The sequence below is a fragment of the Gymnoscopelus braueri genome (genome assembly GCF_963280865.1).
Source record: "Gymnoscopelus braueri genome assembly, chromosome: 20".
NCBI lineage: Eukaryota > Metazoa > Chordata > Actinopteri > Myctophiformes > Myctophidae > Gymnoscopelus > Gymnoscopelus braueri.
In genome coordinates this window covers 26,739,286-26,765,268 of record NC_137622.1, presented here as the reverse complement: position 1 = coordinate 26,765,268, position 25,983 = coordinate 26,739,286, and the positions used below count along the sequence as shown (strand labels likewise).

The 25,983-nt window shown below is 40.9% G+C and overlaps 2 protein-coding genes across 2 annotated transcripts in view; one reads left to right on the top strand and one right to left on the bottom strand.

The window, feature by feature from the left end:
• aff2 (AF4/FMR2 family, member 2) overlaps positions 1 to 8,846 on the top strand; it is a 130,135-nt gene extending 121,289 nt beyond the window's left edge. Inside the window, exons 22-27 of the mRNA XM_080415579.1 lie at positions 1,511 to 1,647; positions 1,761 to 1,832; positions 2,781 to 2,874; positions 5,273 to 5,325; positions 5,613 to 5,839; positions 6,223 to 8,846. Of these exons, the coding sequence (XP_080271705.1) occupies positions 1,511 to 1,647; positions 1,761 to 1,832; positions 2,781 to 2,874; positions 5,273 to 5,325; positions 5,613 to 5,839; positions 6,223 to 6,344 (705 nt within the window). The 3' untranslated portion in view covers positions 6,345 to 8,846. The remainder of the gene's footprint in view (positions 1 to 1,510; positions 1,648 to 1,760; positions 1,833 to 2,780; positions 2,875 to 5,272; positions 5,326 to 5,612; positions 5,840 to 6,222) is intronic.
• A 6,646-nt stretch (positions 8,847 to 15,492) lies between these two features.
• Positions 15,493 to 25,644, bottom strand: ids (iduronate 2-sulfatase). Its single transcript, XM_080417000.1, has 13 exons — positions 25,435 to 25,644; positions 24,119 to 24,255; positions 23,309 to 23,486; positions 23,064 to 23,152; positions 22,544 to 22,744; positions 20,161 to 20,331; positions 19,512 to 19,638; positions 18,613 to 18,786; positions 18,167 to 18,273; positions 17,918 to 18,034; positions 17,677 to 17,787; positions 16,495 to 16,620; positions 15,493 to 16,235 (listed from the first exon to the last, which is right to left on the bottom strand). Exons 1-13 carry the CDS (start codon positions 25,502 to 25,504, stop codon positions 16,131 to 16,133), a joined length of 1,713 nt encoding a protein of 570 aa, XP_080273126.1. The 5' UTR covers positions 25,505 to 25,644; the 3' UTR covers positions 15,493 to 16,130.
• Positions 25,645 to 25,983: the final 339 nt, after the last annotated feature.

The window sequence follows — 25,983 nt, the reverse complement described above, 5'->3', positions numbered from 1 at the left end:
CGCCATGACATGTAATTCATTACACTTGCAACTCTGAGCAGTAAGCAGCTCCACTGGGCTTTACATATTTCAAAATATTCCAAAAATATTCTCTGATATGCAGATCAAAATGTATGCTACAAACAACACAACCAGACGGGACTGAATGGTTACTGATATAGAAGGCTGTAGAGGCAGGTATTTGATTTCTCTCTCATTTTTGGATCAGTAATCAAAAGACGTTTCCAACCACAGGGGTTTACGTAAAATTCACACATGCATCCCCCCCCACACACACACACATGCACGCACGCACTATTTAACATCACCCACAATGTCCCACAACATTCCTGTCTTAACACTAAGTGAGTGTATTTGTGCATGTCTATCTCTCTGAATGAACAACCAGGCATATAGGTATACATCTATGCACAGGCTATCCTGCTTGTGTGTTGGGGAGAGGAGAGGGGAGGGGAGGTGTGGGGGGCGGGGGGGGTAATGTGTGTCAGTGTGGCATAAAAATACATCAAAGATGTCACTGTATAATTGATGTTATTTACTGCTCCATTAGCTTCCAAGAGAGCATGGTAGTCAAGGACCAATGTCTGCAAGATAAACAATATCAAGTAGATTATGTGATTTTTATAGCAAACAATGAAAAGCGATTTATTTATCTTGTCATCTATCTTGGTTTAAATGTTGTTTCCCCAGATCTGTCTGGGGGATTGCAGGCTTAGCAGGGGATTACTGGTAGAGGAGATTGTGCATCTTTTGCAGGGCTGTGAAGACGTTGATTCGTCCCTCACTCTCTCTCTGTCTTTGTCCCTGCAGTCGTACTCTCTCCGTCTATCTCTCTTTCTGTACACTTGTTCTTCTTTCTTTCTTTCTTCTTACTCATAATTATTCTTAATTTAATTAATTGTTTTGTAAAATCCCCTGCACTTGTTGGCTATTTTCACTGCTTTTGCTTGGCGAACGAACGCAGAAGGGCATTAAATGACAAAAAAAAACAAAAACATTTGAAATGGAGATACAAGGTTTCTGGCCTGACAGCGACGATATTTAACTTCCATTTTTTAAAGTTAAATATCGGGTGGTCCCCTGTATGCACATGACCATATATGGGCCATATAGCGGTCAGATCTATGGCTCTGGACAACCGGATCTCCATATATGCCTGTATATGGGCCTATTGGTCGGATCGGTGGTGGCACTCCCTCGGGTCGTCGTAGGCGACGTGCGTGCCGAGTTTGAAGTCTGTCGGTCGGACGGTTCTCGAGATATGTGAACTACAGACATACCTACAGAGATTTCACACCTTTATTGTAAGATTGTTAGCACTGTCTGCAGAGAATGTCACACCAGCATGTCACTGCACATAATAAACAAATAAACCTATCTCTCCTTTATTTCATCACCCATCTGCCTCCCCTATACTCGTTACCTGTTCTTCATTCATTATCTCCCTCTCTCCCTCACTCTGTCCTCTGTCTCTCTTTCCCCTCCCATTCTGTCCCCCCCCGGCCTGCAGATGGATAAGTTTGGTAAAGCGGTGAACTATGCAGATGGGGCACTGTCCTTCATAGAGTGTGGTAATGCCATGGAGAGAGACCCACTGGAAGCCAAATCTCCGTACACTATGTACTCTGAAACGGTTGAACTCATCAGGTATGCCACACGCTGAAAAAAACTTCGTTGATATATTGATGATACTGTATATTTGAATGTATGAATAGGTGATCACCAGAGGATTTCCTCTTCTGTCCTCTCCTCTCTTCCAGGTATGCAATGCGCTTGAAGAACTTTGCTAGTCATTCAGCCACTGTTCCCGAGAAGAAACTAGCTGTGCTGTGGTGAGTTGCTGTGTGTGTGTGTGTGTGTGTGTGTGTGTGTGTGTGTGTGTGTGTGTGTGTGTGTGTGTGCGTGTGCGTGTGTGTGTGTGTGCATTTACTGTTTCTCTTCACTCTCTGTCCTCCTTCTCCTGTCTGGCTGTCTGACTCTAGTTGACAATGATGTGTTGTTGCAGCCATTAAGCATCTCTATAGTGCATCCTACGAGTCAGTGTGCACACAAACATGCGCAAACACACACTAACAAAATAAAGGCTTCTTTAGTGTATGTGTAAGTCTGTGGTGTGTAGTGTATTTTTACAGTACACATACCGAGATTTTCAGGCAAGTGGCCTCCAATCCAAAACCTTCAATGTCTTGTTTTGGGACAATTTGCATCCCTTAACATTGCATTGGTGATGGCCGCCCGCAAGTCAAGTTTAATATAGGATAGCCAATTTTGTCCTTGAATATCTAATGATCACACTTAAAAAGTTTGTAATTTTCTTTGTATTTTTTTCGTAATTGCAATGTGACTGGTTTGATTCCAGTCAGAGACCTGTATGGCGCATCATTCCCGCTCTACCCTCAGCTTCCTCTTTCTGTACATTCTCCTATAAACTAAAAGAAAAAACCTGCCCATTAAAAGAGAAGCCTGTCCAAAGAAAGACAATGTAACTGTTAGTTCATTGATGTCGGGTGTATGTCCAAAACTGTTCCTTTTTTATTATTATTTTTAAAACAAAAAAAGTAGCCGATCTACAAGCTCACAACATGTCGCATCGTTGTGAGCTTGTAGTAGATCTGCTATTTTCACAACTTTTGTGCAACGCTCTTGTATGATGATGTAGTAGGGCATTCATTTACAAAAAAAACAATAAAACGTTTATAATATTGTATTTTTTTATTGAGCTGTGAACGTGATTTTTTTCTGCCGGTTCATCTGCCTCCCTAATGGTTTTGTTCCCATAGTAACCGATGCCTGTCTCTACTGTACCTACGGATGTTCCAGCTGAAGAAAGACCACGCTGTCAAATACTCACGATCTCTCATGGACTACTTTAAGGTACACACGCACCCACCCACGCACACACACACACACACACACACACACACACACACACACACACACACACACACACACACACACACACACACACACAAGGGTTCACTACTTACTCTCTTTCCTTTCCTTTTTGGGTGCTGGACCCAAAAATAATCAAGTGAAGAAAAAGGGAATGTCCGCACACATTAGGCTGCTCTCTGGTCTTTTTTTATTTATTATTTTAACCAAACAACAACTGTTCGCCCATACAGGGCTTCATCAAGTTACAGGCGTATGGCTTCACTTTCTTTCCTTCCCTCATGGCCTCTTCTGTGTACTCTATCTCTTTATCTGTAGTCCGTAAAACCTATAAAGCCAATTACCAGCCCTTAAACATAATCTGTATTCATTTGCATGGCGCCTGCGCATTAATTTTGCATGCAGTTTATAAAATGTGTTCGCTCTCTTTTCATTTTAATGTGCTAATTAGCTCCATCAATCAAGCCAGTGGGTTGTTGGGGATTTAATGTGCTTGTTTTGATTAATTCAGTTTAGTTTAATGAATTACATAGTATGTCATTATAAGAGTGAGCTGTTTGCAATGGTAGAATAGCTTTTTCGGGTCTTAGGTGTGTGTGCGTGTGCGTGTGTGTGTGCGTGTGCGTGTGCGTGTGCGTGTGCGTGTGCGTGCATTACTACTGTATACTTGTGAAGGCCCCACATGTCCCCACATGTATAGTAGCATTTGAGAAATAGACATTGTGAAGAACATTTTCCTGGTCCTCATAGGAGAAATGGTTGTTTTATGGTTTCTTTATTTTAAATAGTTGTGTAATTGTCTAATGCAGGTGCTGTTAGAACAACTATTAGGTTAAATTATCTGTGTGGACAATGTTTTTAGAGATCAACTCGTGTGGAATATACTGTATGTATGGCGATAAGAACAGCCTGATGACTCTGTGGTGCATGTTACATACTGTAAAAGCATTGGTTCTCAAAGTGGGGTCCGGGGACCCCCAGGGGTCCTTAGGGGGATACCAGGGGGTCCCCAGCGAATTAAAGGCGAACATTTTGAACACAAATCTTTGCTTCTGGGGGTCCCTGGCACAACATATTTTCAGGTGGGGGTCCGCGGCCACATACATATCAATTTGGGGGTCCTTGTCACGAAAAAGTTTGAGAACCACTGCTGTAAAGAAACGCACCTGGGGGGACAGGACTTTCTCAGTTGCAGCGCCCTCCCTTTGCAACTCACTCCCAGCTCACATCATTAGCCTTAAATAGTTATTCTCTTAATAAAGTTGTTTTATTTGTTCTGTTGTGTAAAGCGACGTTGAGTACCAAGAAAAGCGCTATGTAAATTGGATGTATTATTATTATTATTATTATGTATGTCATGAATTCACGTAGAGTAATATCAATTACGGTAATTATGTGGCACTTAAGAACATGTAAACAATGTTGAGAAAGTGTGTCGCAGGCAATAAATCAATCAAGTACATCCATGTAACTTACTTTGTGAATTCATTTTAAGGCGCAGGGAAAATACAGAACATAAAAGATCAGCCTTGATCTTCAGTCTGTTGTTCCCTCTATCTCACTGCTCTATCTAACACAACCCTATGAAAGTGGCTCTATCTAACACTATGAAGGTGGCTCTATCTAACACTATGAAGGTGGCTCTATCTAACACTATGAAGGTGGCTCTATCTAACACTATGAAAGTGGCTCTATCTAACACTATGAAGGTGGCTCTATCTAACACTATGAAAGTGGCTCTATCTAACACTATGAAAGTGGCTCTATCTAACACTATGAAGGTGGCTCTATCTAACACTATGAAAGTGGCTCTATCTAACACCATGAAGGGCACTCGAACGCCATGACAGTCAGTCTTCATAACACTATGGCAGCCGCTCTAATACCATGGCAGATGCTCTATCTAACACTATGACGGCCGCTCTATCTAACACCACCTTGGTGGTCGCTCTGTCTAACAGGTGGCCGCTCTGTCTAACACTATGACGGCCGCTCTGTCTAACACTATGACGGCCGCTCTATCTAACACCACCTTGGTGGTCGCTCTGTCTAACAGGTGGCCGCTCTATCTAACACTATGACGGCCGCTCTGTCTAACACTATGACGGCCGCTCTGTCTAACACTATGACGGCCGCTCTGTCTAATACCATGGTGGCCGCTCTGTCTAATACCATGGTGGCCACTCTGTCTAATACCATGGTGGCCACTCTGTCTAATACCATGGTGGCCACTATATCTAACACCATGGTGGCCGCTCTGTTTAAAACCTCTATCTAATACCATGACAACTACCTTATCTAATACGATGACAGCCTCTCTATCTAACACTGTGACAGAACCACAGTCACTCTTTCAACAGACTTCTCTTTGTGGTTGTAGAACTCAGCCAAGAGCTCCCACCAAGCACCTTCACCATGGAGAAACAATGGAAAGTAAGTACACACACACACACACACACACGCACACGCACACGCACACGCACACGCACACGCACACACACACACACACAAATAAATAAACATGTCTAACAGAATTCCCTAAATGCCAGAAGTCTAATCTCTTCCTCAGCCGATGGGGGGGATTCCTCTTTGGCTGGTCACACATGCAAACAGAAGCCACCGCTCATATTAACCAACTTAAACACAAATCCTAACACTGCCTTTACTTCAAAACTTGTCATGAACATGTCCCTGACACTCTGTGTGCTCCTGTCTTTTAGGCTAAGCAGCGCACCTTCACCTCTCTGCCTCAGCCCCTCCCCTGCCGGCAGTGGGGGTGCAGGTAGTGGCTCAGGAAGCGCCCCTGCGTCGTCGTCGTCGTCGGGCAGTGTGGCCATCCCTCAGCGGATCCACCACATGGCCGCCAGTCACGTGAACATCACCAACAACATCCTGAGGAGCTATGAACACTGGGAGACTGCAGAGAGACTGGCCGCTGAAAGTCGAGGTAACGTGAACATGTGTTCACACCTCCCAACACACACACACACACACGCGCACGCACGCGCGTGCACACACACACACACACACACACACACACACACACACACACACACACACACACACACACACACACACACACACACACACACACACACACACACCACAGCACACATATGCATTACGATAAGATAAGCCTTTAATTCATTGTAATGTTTCTGTCCTGCTCCCTGTTACTCAATCTGCTCTTTTTCCTCCCCAAACCTTTCCATCCCCATTCCTCTCTTTCTCTCTCTCTCTTTTTTTTCTCTTTTCCCCCCTCTCTCTCTCTCTCTCTGTCTCTGTCTCCGTCTCCCTCTCTCTCTCTCTCTCTCGTGTGCTCCTCTATAGAGTTCTTCCAGGAGCTGGATTCAGTGATGGAGCAGTTGACTCAGCAGAGCAGCATGACTGAGCTGGTCCAGTACATTAGACAGGGACTGCACTGGCTACGGATAGAGGCCCACGTGCCATAGGCAATGGAAAACTAAAAGTGACTGGGAACCTGGAAAACTTGAACTGGGACCACAGGTTGGGATTGGAGGTAGGCTAGATATGGGCCTGGAACCTGTGATGAGACCCTAACCAAGGGGAAATGATTCAATTCGCACAGAAACTGCCTCTGAGATTTCCCACTTGGGCCACTGCCCCTAATCACACCCTTATTTAACCAGGAAGTTAAAGGTATGCTTACATAGATGGTCTTCTAAAACTCCACCTGTGATAAGCAGTGGATTTAGTTTTGTGAACCTCACCTGGTTGTAGATGTTGGAATGGGCATTTAACCGAGTACCATGGCAATCAACTCTCAAACTAACAAAATAAAATATGTTAGATGAAATGAGGCCCACATACAATAGGGATTAAAAGTGACACTGTAGCACATGAACCTCTATATTAGTGCACTATGACTGGATTTGAAGTTCTCAGAATGTGGAAAGAAATCTCAGAACAGTACCACACTGGCTATGGAGACTCAGCTCCTGGGAGAATATACTGTATGTGCAAATATGTGAAGAGCAATGCTGAGGGTTATTTCGTTGTTCCTTTCATAGCACTGCTATGCACCATCCATGTCCAGTCCTAACAGTTTTATTCTCCAAAGGCGACCTTGGCCCGGAAAATACCGGTTGCTTAAATTCGGTGCCATTCTGCATCCCCAATGAAGTTAAACAAAATGTTTAATATGAGGAATCCTAAATGGCTGCTCTAAAGGTTTCCTGTCATATTGAGTTAAAAAGTAGAGGACCGGTTGCTGTCAAATCTTTTTTTCTTTCTTCCTCATAAATGTTACAGAGACAGGCGTTGATTCTTAAAGGTGCTGTAAGTGAATTGTTTGTTTGTTCGGTCAGTGTGTTAAACAGCTTTTTAATAAGAGCATTAACTTTTTAACAGTTGACAGTGATTTAACAAAAAATTACTTATACCACCTTTAACAATGGATTTTCCTCTTTACAACGATGAAAATAGAGGGCTCCTTACATGTAGGTTCACAGTCAAATCCTCAGTGTAACTTTAATATAATTTACTGTCTATCAGTACAGCTTCTAATGCCTCTGTCAGTAATCTTTAGTGTGTTCTCAGCTGTTACCATGTCAGTCGTATCTCATCTGGGTCAGTGATCCGATGAAATAACTCCTCATACTAAATGTTTTATTTGAGGAGTTGAAATGTCTATGGCCCTGGGTTTCCCCAAAGCACTGAGATCTTAGTCCCGTGGATGTATACTGGGATTAGGATAATGATAACACTAAGGGTGAGAGAGAGTTCAATCCAGTGACTCTACTATACATCTTTTCATGTTTTCTCCAGCCCGGTAATTGTGTGCATAAATGTACAGCTTATTGTCAAGTCTATTTAAATCGTTGCCTGACTGAACAAAAATGTTGTTTGTATATTATGATGTACAGACTGTGTGACCCTTGAAGAGAGTGTTTTCTCTTTTTGTTTTCTCCAGTGTTTTTTTAAGATGAATGAATGGTAATGGAAGCGAATGTAGCGTGCATGTATTTGCACTTACGGTATGTGTATGTGTGTGTACAGTATGTGTACACTTGTGCAGCTTTGTATGTTTGTGTCTATGCACAGTGTTTGGTTGCAATTACACAGCAAACAAAAAACTCATGTGACTTTCAAACCTCTCATGACAGATGCCATATCTTCCAAAGGAATAAGTGGTTTCATCTTGTTTAGACTCCAATACAGTACAATGTGTGCCAAGAAAACTTAACCTCTGTAAATGCAGCTCACTCAGCATGACAGTACCCTTTTTTGTGTCCCCATTGATGAATGTGTATATTATGGGAGTTGATGTGAATGTGAAATGTCATTTTCACTCTGATGATGAAAAAAGCAACAACAAGTGCCTCTATTCATGTCCAGTGGGAATTGCTCTATTTATTTGAGAACAAAGAATGAATCTAAAGGATTTTTCCATACCATATTGGTATAAAGATAATTATTTTTTTTGTAAAATCATAATGTTTTCATGAGCTTTTTAAATGGTGTTGATGATAACACCAGATTTACTGGCTTTAAAGTATTACAAATGTGTGACTTAATGTCTTCTGAAATGCCTGATATACCAGGAAATTCTAAATACCATAGCATGCAATACGTGAAGTCTTCAGACAAAGAAGGATTTTTTTTGTGCATAGCCATCCTACGTCATTCTGAGCATGAATTAAACTGGAATCGCTGTCCATTGTCTGGAAGATGCAAAATGTTTATAAGTAAACATTGATGGACAATAATACCAAAAGCCACTTCCTAATGAAGTGCCTTTAAAAATACCTTTTAATTACAATTCCGTTTATAAGTGATGAAGCCAAATTTGATGTTTATTGGTAAAGAAGAACCAATCAACTTCAGCAATCAACAGTCAATAAAACAAAAGGAACATAATCTTCTTTTTTTTATACTTTCTTTTTTTGGGGGGGAGGGGGGGTCAGTAGTTGTAAACCCACAGTGTTACTCAGTTAATGATGTTTGATGTTGTTTGTTTTCTGAAACAGTGTTGTTACTATACAGTAGTTATTGTTAGCTTCACACAGAAGTCCTCATTTTGGGTTTTATGCAAATAAAGTCGGTCTAATGTAACTACACAACAGTGCTCCGTCAAATGTCATCATTTTGAAGACATGTCATCATGTTATGGAAAATAATATGTTGTCCATGCAGAAGGTGAATACATATCTTAGAAGTTTATTTAGAAGAAGGTGGTCTGAGCCTCACCTCCTGTGTCCTCTCCCTCAGCCCATCTCTCCCTGGTTTCCAAAACCAAGTTCATTACACATCATCACTAGAAACTACTATAGTAACTGCCGCATTATATGGTTATTGTTAAAATTATACTTTTTTTTATCTGCAATGTGTCAGGGTCTACACAGACACATTATTGGACAAAGATGGTCTATTAATTCTGACACATAAAATCGTATCACTTTTATTTCTCATTACTTAATCCCAATATCACGTTTTTGGGAAGGTTATTTGACAGAACATATAATTTATGTTGTGATCACAATTACGGTCAGAGGTGCTTACTCTAAATCGCTCTGGATTAAGAGAGTCTGCCAAATGCCTAAATTGTAAATTGTAAATTAAACAAACCAGAGAGATGTAATAATCCTAAAACAGATAGTTATAGAGCTGCTAGTACGATTTGTAAAATGAAACAGAGGGTGGATATTTTCCTGCCCACTTTAGCCCTATACTTTGTCATTCGACAAATAGCATAAATAGCAGATCTACAAGCTCACAACGCATCTCATCGTGTTAAAGACGTTAGCAGCACTGGCGCCTGGTTCCAGTTTACAGCTTACTCTGGAGCTATATTCTCTGCAAATCCAAGTAAACTAGTACAGGTTGTAAGAGACAGTTTAAATACTACCCTATATTAAAATTGCTTAGAGGGTCAACCGATGGTGGGTGGGTGGATATCACAGACGTAACACGCAGACCTGCGAGGCGCACCGTTGCTCCGATCCGCACCAAACTTGGCACCAACACTGGTCAGGGGTCTGCCATCAGAATAGCCACACTAGGGACCACGTGCTTGTCACACATACAATGATGGATAAACAATATTTAGAAGATCTCTCTAGAGATGTTGCTTTTTAACCAACTTCCTGAAATATTTTGAGGCAGTTTTTTAGCTGTCAACCAACTGAAAATGTAGATTGCCCTCCCTGATAGGAGTATAGCATTGTCTCTTCCATTCTATCTATTTGAAATAATGTATCTGCCCCAATTAAATTCCCTGAGCTCAAACTTATCTCATGGTTTTGACAGTTACCAGTTCAGGTGTGCATCAGTGAGCACTGAGCATGCATAGCTTTGGATATTTAAATTGACATCAATCCTAACTTTTTTTCCTTATGAATCATATGCTCGCAATAATTGTTTTAATTTAAAATCTTTATTTGTGAAAGGAAGTTATGATGCTCTCTTGCAGAAATTGGCTGATGAATTAGGCTTAATGCTGACTTTGTGCAACTAGTCAAGTCAAGGAGTATCTACTCAACAATGCACAGATGAATATAATTACCAAGCAAACAGATGATAGGCAATCACCAACAAAGTTAAGAAGGTGTGTAAACTCCAAAGGGGAAGATATTGAGGAAGAAATCAACGGGTCTTGTTTATTGTTGCTCCGTCCTGCTCTGCTTCATAATGAAAAAACAAACAACAACAAAACAAACCCTCAAATGGTATCATTTGTCAAGACCTCAGACCTGAACATTAATCAGCATGCCAGAAAAGAAAGGAGATGGAAAAAGAAGTAGCTGGTAAAGGCCTTAAAAAATGTAATTACCAACTTTTCTTCATTCAACTCAGAGTTACAGCTGAGCTCCACAATGAAGATGCTCAATAGCTTGGCAATACAAGTGCCACTGAGTGTGAACTGGCTAAAGAAAATGGACTTCAACTTTAAAAACATAAGACTGCGAGGACTTTGCATCCAGAAGGACAAGGAAGATGGATCTTTGCTGACCTCAGACAGTGTGTGAGTATATTTTGCATTGTGTGTGTGCATACCGTACTTACAGTAGCCTATGTAACCCCGTATCTGTGTACTGTAAGTCTTTCATAGGAGAGAGAGCACATGCATTTGATATGAGCAAAGCTGATTTGGTGAGGGCCCATTCACTGGACCTTTTCAGGGGTACAGCTACGGTATGTCTGTGTGCAGACCTGAGTATAGTCTATTCATTAAAGCCACTAGATTTGAGTTTAGGTTAATTTACATCTGCTTGATTTGATAAGCAAGCTGTGACAACTACCTTGGACTGTCTTAGCTGTGTTGTGTTTAACCTCTTAAACCCTATACTTTGTTGATCGGGGTCTCCCATGGGTCTATACTAAGCCCCCTCCCCTTTTCCCTCTACAAGCTCACAACATGTCCCTGTGAGCTTATAGATCTGCAATCTTCACCCAATGTTTCCCCCCAGAATAGGGATGCTAGGGTTCAAGTGGTTAATGAATGAACTGATGCTGAAATGTAATGCTGAAATGAAAGGTGGGGTCTACGTCACTGATGGGGGATGCTATGTTTACTTGTTTTATGTATTTACTTTTTAGCCTAGTTTGTGTTTTTTTTATAATGCGATGATCAAAAGTTGCAATGTATTGGTTTTAAGTATTTAATGTCTCAAAGACTACAGAATATTTTTTTCTTGAACCAGTGATCTGGTCTTAGTTTTTTATACGAGCCTTATGCAGCTGGTTGGCATTGCATCTTACTAGGCTGAGAAAACTGTCAGTCACTGTCTCATTTTCCCTTCAAAACCAAAGAGCAGTAACTTTGTGAATAGACATAGGCTAGTCACCATGAATAAAGTTGCATTCTGGTGCAGGTATAAGATAGCACTTAAAACCTTCAAATCCTTTTAGCGCCAGATCTGATCTTATTGTGGGCATGTACAGTAAATGCATAGAAATGAGTTTTCATGTGGTTTCATTGTGGCAAGCCAGACTCCTTACTGGGGTTAATGGATGCTTATTTCTACATCAGAGCAACAGTTAGGCTGCTTTACCGTGCATGATTAATTCATAGAAAATTTCACATTAGAATTCTAGAGGGATGGAAGGTGTGTGTATATTTGTGTGGGTGTGAATGCGTGCACGAGTAAGAAAGAGACGCGAAGAGAAGCGTGGGGGGTTGGAGGGGGACTAAATAGGAGAGATGAGGGTGAGGGAGAAAATAGGAGAGAGAACGTGAGTGAGACAATAAGTAGAAAGGGAGGGGCACACTATACACAGACAGAGGGAGGACGAGAGATGAGTGAGTGAGAGCAAGAAAGTGTGAATCCTCTACTGAATTCCAAATTAGAAGTGTTTATTAATCTGACTGATATGAAAACCATCTAATTTATAATTTCCCTAAATGACCTAGGCTGGGAGGAAGGAAGCTTATACAGACTCAGAGTTGTTTATTACGTGTGTGTGTGTGTGTGTGTGTGTGTGTGTGTGTGTGTGTGTGTGTGTGTGCGTGTGCGTGTGCGTGCCTGCGTGCGTGCCGTGCACGCGTGTGTGTGTGAAGAGAGATTGCGGTCCAGAATGCTGTGCTAGTGTGTCTGTGTAAGAGTGCATGCACGTATGCTTCTGGGTGGCATAGTGCCAGCTAGCTGACAAGCCAGATTTATAGGTTTAATTGCCAAAAGTAACCATGCAGTCAAATAAGCTCTCAGAGACATCATTTAGCCTCACACTCATACATATACATGCATTTCACCCACTTTTTTACCTTGTAAACCTGTGATGTGACAATAAAACTGATTCTGATTCTGATTCTGATTCTGATGTGCATATACATAGACGTGGGGGGAACACACAAGCACTTTACACACGTGGTAGATATACAGCTAATTGTTTATTAGCCCCAGTAAAAGGTTTTGCAGAAATAAGAAGGTTCATTTTAAGGGATTATTTTTTACAGTTGTCATATGTGCTTGCTTGCATCCACTAATTCAACTAGTTTTTAGAATATATAATATAATGTCAGCTTCATTGCAAGTCACTCTCCACTGGGCCAGTCGTTAACCCATATGCTGTAGTAGGCATATTATATTAGCTGCTTTTAGCTTATATATGGGTGGGTGGGTGTGTTTGAACCCTATAGACACAATTATCAGTAACATGTTATTTTTATGATTATCAACGTGTTTTAACTGCAGGTTTCCATCACTCTCTCCACCATAGAGGTGATTACCACTCCTCCACTTAATGAAAGGAATTCTTCTCAAAACTCATTCTCTAAATCTCTGTGTGCAGAGTGGCAATTTAAAGAGCTTGCTTCGTCCATCACTCTGCCGCCTGTTAAAAAGTGATTTTGTTAAACAGTGATTTTCCATTCAGCTCTGCCGTCCTTGGCTCAGAGGCAATAATGAGACGAGAGAGCTCGTCAGCCCTAATTGAATGACTCCTGATTAAACTTGTTTCTTACTGAGTGTGAGCACATCACATCCTTTCTAGCTCCTAACTGGCTTCCTCAGCAGACCACAAGTTCTGAAATCAAAAGATGGCCATGGGTCTGTTATAGAATGACATTGTTTGATCTAAGTAGAGAGAGAGAGATAATTTAAGATTGAAGGGTAGGTGACCCACTGATATGAGAAGATGACTCTAGCCTGCACACTCCCCTATTCTTGAGTAAGATACTGAATCCTTAAGGGCCGTTCACACCAAGCTCTATAACTACTGTATAGCGATAACTATATATTGTTCACCATTGTATTTGTTACAGTTGTGCTGTGTTGTGGACTTTGCCATCCACTTGAGTTAGAATGGCTTTCATGCACCCCATTTTTCATAAGTGATCGGTCATTTTAAAATGTAATTAGTGGAATGAGTGATTAGACATTTTAAAATGTAAACAGGAATAGGTCAGTTCTCCAAGAAAATCCAGGCCTGACTCTGTCTCTGTAAAAACAATGTATTAGACACACAAGAGAGTCTCCATTATTAACAGTGCAGTATTAAAAGTGGCAACCTTCGTTGAAGCTAGTATTAGCTACTATATGATGTTAATTTGCTGTTGTAGGCTTGACTGCATAAGTCACAATAGATAAGTGTTTCTTTTTTTATATACAGTATATATCCATGCACACACCTTCTCTTATGTAATGTATTATATCCATGTAGCCAACGTTAACACAAATACAATGTGGCCTGACTGGGCATCACCAGAATGCCCTAATGCAATTACTAGTGTAATAATGGGTGGGGTGGAGAGTGGGTGGGTCGCTGGCTGGAGGAGCGGGGTAGTGGGAGTCGAAGGGGCGGAGAGAGAGGGGAGGGAAGGGAGGGGGGGGGGGGGGTAGTAGGACAGAAGAGAGGAAAGGAAGCAGAAGAATTTAAAGTGTAATGTAATTGCTATAAGGATCAATGTGGTTAGTGGTCAAGGATCACAGCTTTAGATGATAAATATTGATCTATTAAATGCGGGGCAAGGATATGAGTTGACATATAAAGAGGCACAGAGAGGAGACAAGAACAGTTAGGTTGCATCATGTTTAACCTCCATCTCATTTCTTAAAGGACCATACTCTGTCTGTGTACTTGTCTCTTCAAAGATTCAGCCCTACCGTAAACAGACAACATTGATTGTCATACCATACTGAAATGAATGGAATTCAATGGTTTCCCTGAAAATATGCAATGTTATCAATGTAGAAGTAATGTCATAATGTGAGCCATAGTCCACGGGATAACGTGCGAGACCCAAAGTTGGATCTTTTGTCCCTCTGTAAAAGCATTTCACTCAGCATTGGTTTCTCTTTGACCATGTCCCCATTGACCATATTCACGTGGCAGCCATATAACCTCTTATTGTACATCATGTGCCACTCGGGTGGTGAGAACCGAGATGAATTGATGAATGAGTATGGAAGATGATGTGGAGGTTAAATGTAATTTTCACTTTGATGAAAAAATAATTCAAAAATGCAATTCTAATCCAATGCCCAATCACTTTAATTTGTGCTTAGTGTTTGTTAGTTTTGCTCAGAACCCAATGTGTACCTTCTGTATAAAGTAGTATTGGCACTTTGTACGTCTCTGTGGATAAGAGCATCTGCTAAATGCCCAACTTGTATATTGTTTTAGAGGCAGACTCAAAATTCAATCAAAAAACTAAATTCTAATATGGCTGTAATTGTAAAAGAAAATAAATAAGGTAGTGTGTAACAGCATGTGTAAATGGCATACTTTCAAACCTGGTTAAAAATGTGTTTGTTTGGTTAACTTGTATTGATCCCTGTGGGGAAATTTGTCCTCTGCATATTTAGGAGCAGCGTGCAGCCATGCAGGAGCTCTCTGGGAGCCGCTAGGATTTCAGTGTCTTGCTCAAGGTGTCTTTGACATGAAGCCAAGAGGAGCTAGGGATTGAACCGGGGACCTTACGGTTCCCAGACGGCCGCTCTACCTCCTGAGCTACTACAGACAGGTAGTCAAAGAGTGGATAGTATACACACACACAGTCAAAGAGACAGGTATACAGAATATATAGTCAGAGATTGAATGTTGGTGAACCAAGAAGCACAGTGTGGACGCATATTCTTGTTTCACTTACATAATTTATTGGAATTGGATGTAGTCTACAAAAACATCGATCGGGCATATAAATATATTTATAGCTTGTCCTGAGATGTGAATTATTTGTACAGAAAAGATTTTTATGTTTCCCCTTCAGTGTGTTGGTCCTTTGCATTAAGGCACAGCCTCAAGTTTAATACCATCAGTGTCCTGCAAACACCCCTGTATTAATTTACCACGTCTTAAAATGCATTACTTTGATTGTCCCCCAAATATGAGATGTGCCAGGAGGTGAGGGGCTGAATCTAGTCATTGAAAAGGTCTTCCAAAAGAAAATCAACTTGAAACATTTAATAGTTTAATTCCTTAAAAAGTAGTTTGTTGCATGACACTCAAGATATATTACAGACAGCTGATTGATCTGATCCATTGATGATCAAATTTGTCCTCGTTCACAGCAGTATACTGTATATACTGTACATTATATTATTACGTTTTGGACAACAAGACATGGCACACTGTGAACAAACCCATTTTAAAATTGCACGCCGCTAATTACTCAAGTGCTACATGTAAATACAAAATGCACATTATATTAAAGTGACATCCAGGATTGTTTCCCTTCTATGTGTAGATTAAGCCTTCTGCTCAACCTGTCATCCCTTTGTATTCAGTCTCAATCCTCCATCTGTTCTGTTAACTTTAGTGTCTGCTCATCACAGACATCACGCCTTCCGCCTAGTCGCTTTCATCCATTCGTTAGTCTGTGTTTTCATCCCTGCGGTGAGGTAGAGAAGCTGCAGCTTCATGGCCTTGTGTAGACTCAGAGACTGGACAGGGAAGAGAACCAGAAAATAAAGTGAAATAATACATTGCAAATGTACTCACACACTATCAAAACCTTACAGCCCAGCGCTAAATCACTAAATAAACATCTAAACAAATCTGATCTTGAGTCAACCCATGAATAGTCAAGTAAATCAAACCATTATTGTATTTAAGCATAATCACAAATATATTTTAGTCAAATTTTACCCTGACCACCCCTCCCTATACATTAAGCTAGACATGAAAAGGACAGGAACTCACATGATTAAGGTTAGCCATCTTTCTCATCATCAGGCTGTGTTCAATGCGGTTATAAACGTTGATGTCCTGACCAGGGTCATCTTCTAACATGTACAACTCTCCACCATGAACGTCAGATAAATTCACCTGAACAGGCAGACCCAATAAATACATTTTATTGAACCAAACAGAGATCAAAAACATTCCCATTTACCTAGACCAGGGCTACTCAACTTAAGATGGCTCAGGGGCCACTCAGCAAAATACCAAAAGTCCAAGGGGCCGCAAGCTAAAAATGACGGTCCTATTTTGGATTTTTCGATTTTGTAACACACACTACGCATTGTTATTGTTATAAGAAAATGTACATTTTGACATCATATTCTTTTCACTGTACCTGTTTATTTTGTGTGTATGTCCAGTGGCATCAGTTCAGCAAAAGCTAAGGTATGGCAAGGTTAGGGTTGCCAACTCCCAGAGATTGAAATAAGGGACACCTACCCTGGGCGCGCGGCCGGAAAAAAATGGGGGTCAAACCCCCCAAAAAAACAGAAATGCATAGAAAACTATGCATTATACCTGTAACAATTGATGTTTGTTTTTGAAAAAAAATATTACCAACCCATATATTTGAACGGAAATGTATATTTTTTATCCTGTACTTTTTTTTTTGGTTTGACCATGAGGGGCCGCCAAGACGCTGCGTTGGGGCCGCATGCGGGCCGCGGGTTGAGACAGACTGATGAATAGATATTTTCGTTGGGCAGAAACTTATCTCCATATTTCATATTTTTTTTGTACCGTCGTAAGACAACGTGGCGTGATGCATTGTGAGCTTGTGCCTATAAGCTTTATGCATCATGCCGACACCAGGTTATTTAACCAATCAACTTTTTTTTTTTACAAGAGCTTGTAACAAAATAATAACTTTCCTAAAACACCCGACAATATATTCCTGGTCTCTCTCAATGGTTGGGATGTTCATTTGTGAACCTGTTGGCTTAAGATGAAATGCTGCTAGATCCTTCTTCCTGCGCCTATATAATTCTTATTTTCCCAGAGTTTTGTCCTTGGCATGCGAGGATCCAGAGCAGTCAAGAATTAGGTTAGATACAGATGGCCGAACTGTTACTTTTTAGCAAAGCTGCCAGTAAGTAATTTTCTGTCCAGGTAACTGAACCCTTCGGGTGGTAAAATCTCTACCTGGTATGTTTGAGGGTTGAAGCCCAGCCACATTGTGTATCTGTAGTCCCATGATCGTAGAGAATACCCCATTATCTTTATGTCCTTCAGGTCAGGGAGGTCAGAGTTCCACTGGAAGGAAAACAAAGAAAGTAGTAAACGCGCTTGGCATGAAAATATGCAGCGATTTTGTGTGTCTCATATGTGTGAGCGATTTATCCACCCATCATCCAGCCAACGATGGTCTGGCCTCCCCGTATACCTGAGGAGTATCAGCAGGTCTTGGGTACTGACTGAAAGAGATCTCTTCCGGATCCGGTCTCTTCTCCCTACGTCTGAAGGTGTAGGCCAGGTTGTCTCCCTCAGTACACAGCTCCACCTGGAAGGACCATGGGTATGAGAGAAGACATCAAAGACTTTAAATGAAAATTATAGGAAACAATTGCAGAGTCAATATTAAAAACACGTGTCTTTCCACTCTAAACAAGGAAAACGCTGGAATAAATGCTACCTTGAAGGAATCATCATCACAAGGCTCTGGGGCTCTCAGGCCAGCCATGTGGGACACAGTAGGAAATACATCAACAAGCTCCACAACATTCCTTATTACTTTGTCATCTAGAGAGACAGAAAGCGACAAAGATTATAGTAGTGAATGTTTGCTTTGAACGATAAACAAGATTAGTACAAAAGCCTTTACAAGTATTGTAATGTAAACAGCTTTGGCAAGTGTCTTGCTGTCCACATACTGAATAAAACTTGAATTTTGTCATGTTTGAATCTGGTTAGTGATCGAGTCCAGAAAAGTCACAGGATTACACTTAGTTGACCATTCTTTTGTCTCATTTATAGTTCAATATTATATTGTACTCTCAGCAAATCTTAACTATAGCTCTGTATGGCTCAAGAACATTTGATTTATTCATTTGCACCCAGTCACTGGTGTAAGGGTCTTACTCTCAAATGTTTGTGCTGACTGGCTGAAAACATCCATAAAAGGGAAGGTAGAATGTTCTCCTGGCCAACCGGGAAAGCCAGTCACTCCAGGAACATAGAACGTAAGAGGCACGCGAGTTGCGACATCAAAATTCGAGTATTTTGCCCATTCACCATGTTCTCCTAATGACCAACCTGGAATACAGAGAAATTGAGACAGGAACAAGAGTTAGCGGCCAAAAATATTTAGCCCATCTTGCTGCTTTGAGTTATGAGCTCTCCTCATGATCAGGATCCCATGTTTCCTTCCATCCAGTATCTCACTTTGCATAATTTACTTCCTGTACACAATGCCGTTTAGGATCCAAATGTTGAATACATTTGACATTATAGTGAAGACAAGGCAAGAGGTAAGCGGGTGAAAATATTGTAGGAGATGACATGCAACATGTAATCATTAATTAGATTAAAATCCATGTTGTTAGAAATACATCTCTACCTATACTGATTTATTATCAATTTAATTAATAGGTTGAGCCACCACAATGTCTTAAGCAGCTTTTCTCATCTCTTACAGTTTTGTGGGGCACCCTTTGGAAGCTGATCATACTATACTGTAACCATACCGCCATCCACAGGGGAATGAGAGGATTGCAGGTAAAGTATGGGCACCCTTGTATATTTTCTCTCTTTTGTGTCTGGTCTGGTATACCTCACTTTACATTTTCCTTATTTAAAAAATAATTTAACCAAAACTTAACAAGCTGAAGGTGAAAGAGGAGAGCAGGGGGAACTAATTGAATTATACTTGTCACCCTAACAACGTGCGTGTGTCCGGATGACCACAACAGTAAATCCAAATTGTCACCATGTATACTAAATACTGCTCTGTAGTCTGTCTATTCATGGTGCATACTCACCATGATCTGAAGAGAAGACCACCATAGTACTGCTAGCCAAGCCGGAATCATCCAGAGCACTGAGCAGTCGTCCAACCTGAGCGTCCATGTAGGACACTGCAGCAAAGTAGTGCTGACGGATACGCAACTACAGGACAATGAGACAAATACCTGTTAATAATGACTTTAGTTAATATTTCACTATTTAAAATGTAGTATTTCTTGATTATTAATAATCTAGCTTGTAGATTGGCCATTTTAAATAGTTTTTAAATAATTTAAGAAAGGAACAGTTTTGGACATACAAGGCCCTGCCCTGCTGCGCTCAGCAGCACAACAGCTGAAAACAATTAATTAATTGTCAAAGGACTATGTGCTGATGCCAAAAATGTCTCAAACAATGTAAATCTGTCACATTCTAGCTGCTAAAATAAACTTCCCATTTGGATCATTGTTGACAAACAAACAGAACATGGATGTTGTTTGCAAAATGATTATTTATTTATTGGCCACTGTGGCCTTTAGGGCATGTATTTTTAGAGGGGGACACCGCACACGGCCAAAGAGAAGGGCAACGACGGCCGTGAAATTCCTGCCCTGGTATAGAGTGATGATGATGGCAGAACCACATAGTAGCAAATACTAACAGACTGTCAAGTTCATACTGTACCTGAAAGTCCTTGGGGATTGGTCCATAAGGAAAGCTGATGTTGAGAGCCGTGACATCCTCTCTCAACCTCAGGTCCATCCAGGGGTTGTAGGCCACAGGGGGAAGAAGCTTAGGAACCTCTGCATCAGGGGCCAGTGTCATTTTATCTATGGGATACAGCCTCAGGTACTCCTGGAAGATTTAAACAAAATGATAATGTCATTAGTATGTTGCCTGAGGAAAAAAGTTGCAATCGAGTAGCCATAAGGCTGGGCTTTGTGCGCAATTGAGGGTCAGTGACGGTGTCTATAATGTGAATTTCATTCACTGCTCAAGGATACCAGCACTGTAGAATGTTACTCAATATGATGCTGTGAAGTGAATCAATCACACCTAAATGTCAATATGACAACTTTGACCATTTCATTAATTATTGGCCAACATTTGTAAACACACCTGTATGAAAATGCGTAGAGTCAGATGTGATTGAGATTGTCACAACATTATAAGACCATCTAAGGTCTCATCAGGTTAGCAAATTAGCTTGTTAGATCAATCGCCCATTTGGTAATATTTTGGGTTTAAACAAGATGCTAAATTAATATCACACAGTCGATTTGAAAGCTTTGTAGGAGTTGTGCTGTTGAAGGATGTTCAAACCACCATCTTACAGACATTTAAGTGTAGCAATGTTTCCTCTATTTCACCAGGTACAGAAAGTGAAACTTAACATAGTGGAGCTTAGGTAGTAATGCTGTATCTTGGTCACCTATATCTTGATCGCTCATTTACAGACAGTCATATGTAGGGCAGGACCGAGCCCAGCCAAAAATACTTGCAAACACAGTTATTAACTAGTGTCTGCATGCCGTTCTCTTGCTCACACACAGAATTCTGCATTCGATTGAGTGAATGGTATTGTCCCTGTACAAATGCGCATCGTTTGTAATTACTGAGCAATACAAAAATGTATTGGTGTCATTCAATATCATCTTGGCAGCTGAAACCTTGGTAGGCTCATGGATCTGAAGCACCCCGTTATGAAGTTGGCAAACGGCATTAAACAGTATTTTAAACCCAGCTACCCAGTCTTCACAGCATTGTAACAACCCTGTTTATTTATTGTTTTGCAATTCAAAAGAGTAGACATTCCACTCCACTATAACCTTGACTCTTCACCCACTGTAAGATTGTCATTTCAGCACTAGTGGTAGTGACATGCTTCAGACAATATTATAAAGACACCATTAAAACTACAACTATGATCAACATTTTTCAAGCACTGTGTTTTCCCTAGTAACCGTCTTATCAACTCATTCCCTAGTAGACACATTCCGACTAGAATGATTCTGCGGCTGTAAAGGTGGGTGCATGTGAAGTCCTGGCACTGCCTGGTGCGTTTTGTGATACTTGAGGGCGCAGACCTATGCTAAACGACAAGTTTCAATTGGTTGTGTGTGGGCATGCGGTGATCACCCTGTGTCACGAGGATGGACGCTGGGGGGTGGCCGTGTCAGATTTTCACATTCTCCTCGCAGCAGAGCAATAGGATCTGCCCTGAATGTTCCTCTCTGCCATTAGGATTTCCTGTTAATTAACTGATACGCATCTGTGCTTCGGGCAGGCGGGGGTAAAGAGGTTGAATTGGTTGCTGGGGGAAGGAGGTATGTGCATGTTGAGGTAGCATAGGGTAGGAAATAGGAATGTCTTATCCAGTCATATTGAGATCAAATGACGGTTTCAATAAAGGCAGAAATGGATTTCTGTTCAAATGGTGTGGTCTGATTATTGGAGTGTGTCAGTGAGCCAATGATTTGCTCACATGCTTACAGTATGCATCATCATCTGACTGAAGCATGATCATTTTGTTATGGTGCCTTGTTGTCCAACTGTGAGTTGGCGTCACATGTTTATCTACACTAGTTTTCAGACCAATGTGGAACTACTGTAATTACCATCTGAGGATCTTTTTAAATGCCAATCCTGACAGGACAGGTTAATAACTGTGATACTGACTGAACGGGTTAATAACGTCAATTGGAATTAGACTAGCAGCTGTGATTCAGCTTGAATGGTCTTTAAAACAGCGATTCTGAATGGACCAATTACTGTAGTAACAGAGACTATGGACGGCTGGTTGATAATTGGAGGCTTTGTAAGAGTGACTCTGGTCGGACCACTATGTGATAGCGATTATTATTATTGGACAAATGTGTAACAGCACTTCTGATTGGATGTCTTTATAACAGATTCTAGACAATTCATAATGGCGATTCCAATTGGAGGCTTTGATGGGCTAGGGATGAACGGGATAGGCTAGCTAGTAATGGCATTTCTGCTTGTGCAGCTTGATAACAGCGTTTCTACATAAACAATTCATCCTTCTGTATATGAACCAATGTACCTCAGGTATCCTGAAAGGGATATGTGGTTTGTGAAATCCCACAGCTAGGAAGAATGGTGCATCATCATTGACCCTGGTTTTCAGCAGCCTTATTGCCTCTTCTGTGCTCTCCATGTCAGGCAGGGTTCCTCCTGGCTGCTCCGTTACATTCACTGCACATAGCAAATTTGAATGAAGCTTACCATCTGGTCCCTTACACACCTAAACAAGGAAAACACAATGTTAATATACAAGAAAAGACAATTATTTGTTATTTGTTCCTGTAGGCTGCTCTGTTACACTGACAGCACAAAGAGGGTTTACATGATGGCAGACAACCAGCAAATGATTGCATAGTTATCAACCTATATTATTTTCCAGGAACTTGCTTCAATTAGACCAAACATGATCGTATTTTATTTTAACAAGAAGGATGAGCACCCTGAAGTCAGGACTGCTTCTCAAAAGAGCTCCTTTTTTATCTAGTATTCAACTAGAGGGTAACCAATTCACAGTTTAATTAATTATCCCAAAAACGTACCTTTTGTTTTTCATGAATGAACGAGGGGGGGTGATAAGGAGGGATGGACCAGCTGTAGGGGTAGTCGTCAGTGTGGTTGGAGGCAATGCCTACAGGTAAAAATAAGCATTTCTTGTTCATATTTTCTGACCAAAACCTGATGAAGGTCAGTTGGGCCGACACGTTCTATATTCGGGAAAAAGTATAGACCTATTTTCTGAAAATTATATTAAGTTTACCCACCCTGCTGTATAGAGGAATCTTACCTGGATGAAAGATCTTGCCCACAGACATGGTAGTGTATCCTGTGGATTTAAAGTACTGTGGCATGGTGGTGTAGTTGCCAGCATGTACTCTCCAGTAGGAGTTAAAGTCATAAAGTCTGGTCGTGTCTGGCCTCCGACTGGTCAGCATTGACGTGCGACTGGGGCCACATACAGCTTGCTGACAGCGAGACAGAAAAGGACAAATCACTGATACTGTACAAACCTTATTGTGAGGCACAATACAATGCTATGCCTTTGCATAATTCAACTGTCACAGTATGCACCCAGTCACTCACACACAGAAGAGACTAACTGCTGGAAAGGATACAGGATAGGTCGGCACTAGGGACATCTGGGCATGTAGAATTGGCTATTTTGTCCAAAATGTTAAAAAATTAAATATTTGAAAATTGGTCTTAAGTAATGGAAAGTATACATGATGTGAACATGCACGGTACATCATTATCAAACTTAATTTTATCCTTCTTGTTATCTACTTCTTGTTGATACCCCAAAATGACTGGATATACAGGTTTTGTAGCAATTATAGAAATATCAGACCTTAATTGTCGAATGTTTAAGCATGTACTAATCATGTATACTTTAGACCATTTTTCTTTTTTTACATTTTGGACAAAATAGCCAATTTTACATTGAGGTGGCCAGATGTCCCTAGTGCCCACCTATCCTGTTACCGCTGGAAATTAACTTTATCAATACACCAGCCACTTATTCACAGTGCAATAACTTTTATACAAAACCCCTGTCTCCACACAGCAATGCAACTGATAAGCAAACAACTCAACTGACTTGGGCATATGCATTTAAGAAGACTTGGCTTTTGGAAGCCAGTTGATCAATGTTTGGCGATTTCACCACTGTGTCCCCGTAGCAACCCAGGGATGTCCTCAGATCATCTGCCATGATGAAAAGGACATTTCTCCGCTCTGAAAAACAAAAAAAATGTTCAGGTTTAAAATAATCTACCGCAGTCACTTCCAACTTAAGGAGATTACTGCATAAGCATAATTTCTGAATGGATTATGGTAAAATATTTGATTTGCATGTGGAATGGAATGGTAGGAAGCTGGGTCGACAAAGTGCACAGCAGCAAGTGTCACAGTAATCTACTCTGAGTTTATCATTTATTATATTTCAATAATATATAAGACTCGTTTGCAGTGGTGGAAAAGGTAGGCCTACTCAGATATTTTACTTATTAAACGTAGCAATACCACAACATAAAAATACTGTTAGAAGTAAAAGACCTGTGTTCAAAATGTTACTTGAGCAAAAGTAAAAAGGTATTTGCATCAACATATACTTACAGTACCAAAAGTAAAAGTACTAAAATGTTTGAAGATAGCAGATCTAAGCTCACAACGCGGTGCAATGCGACACGTTGGGAGCTGTCAGCCACATCAGACGAGGGTCATGTGAACCATGGTGGCTATTAAGTACAGTACTTGTACTTGTATAATGTACTTACTTTACACCAGCTCCAATCGGAACCTAGCTCTCCCTCTGCTGTACAGCTCCGAGATGAGGTTCAACAGCGGCGAATATTGGCCAATATTGTTGATTCTTACCTTTTTCCGCACATCGTATCCAAAAAGTAAAGGTCGTCACCCCTGTTCTCACATGTTTTACATTTTGGCGGTATAGAAAATCTAAGCAACGGATTGAAACAAGCGTTTAAATCGCTTTTTTTAGTCAGCCGGTGGCCAGTCAACCCCCGTCCGCATGCACAGTAGTACTGCTCCCGTTAAGGTTGCATTGGGAAAACATGGCACAGGCTGCCTAAAAAGCGATTTAAACGCTTGTTTCAACCCGCCGGTTAAAATGTCTTGACCGCTAAAATGTGAAACATCTGAGAGCAGGGGGGACGACCTTTACTTTTTGGATACAATGTACGGAAAGGGGTAAGAATCAACAATATTGGCCAATATTCGCCGGTGTCGTCAGCTGCCGGCACCATACGCAGCGGAACCTAGTCTCGGAGCTATACAGCGGAGGGAGAGGTTCCGATTGGAGCTAGTTGAGTTGACCATATGAAATAATTATCAAATAAGACAAACATTATTACAGTTATGTTGAAGGTTTTCTACCCAATTAACTAACTTTACCTCTTGCAACGTTTACAGCCATGCAATGCAGAACCAGGAGGCAAAGACCTTTATGGATGGACACAAACATCCTGTTGTGCCGCAGAAGATTTAAGACCAATGTAATTTAATATAGTTAATGCGATTTAATCTGGTACTTTACAGGACATTATCTTCTGTTGATCAGGTGCCAAAACTAAACTAATCTAATCAGCTGAGTTTGCTCTTTAAATCACTTCCTGATTATGCGCGTCTGCCGCTTCCTGCGTTTTCATTGGTCCATTTGGAAGTCGCTCTGCCCAGGAACGCTAATCATTAGTGAGATGACATGTCAATCATTATTCTTCTGAGCAGTGTTGCCATGTTGGCTTATTATAAGCGACGTTGGGGCTTGTTTTTCTGTAAAGTTGCTTATAAATATTATATATATAACTACTATGGTTGCGGGTTGCGTTTTTTTGGGCTCCTTTCTAACGTGTAGTTGCTTATTTAGGCTTGCTTGTAGCAACTCATAATGTAACGGCTCATAATGTAATAACGTTTCATAATGTAATAAACTAAATAATACTA

Bases quoted from the DNA above. Each gene is read 5' to 3' on its own strand.
- ids (XM_080417000.1), bottom strand. From the start codon at position 25,504: ATGTTTGTGTCCATCCATAAAGGTCTTTGCCTCCTGGTTCTGCATTGC. The intron at 22,745-23,063 runs GTACGTTTTTGG...TTCCTTGTTTAG, and splicing joins TCATTCATGAAAAACAAAAG to GTGTGTAAGGGACCAGATGG. The intron at 16,236-16,494 runs GTGAGTTCCTGT...TTCCCTGTCCAG, and splicing joins AGATGGCTAACCTTAATCAT to TCTCTGAGTCTACACAAGGC.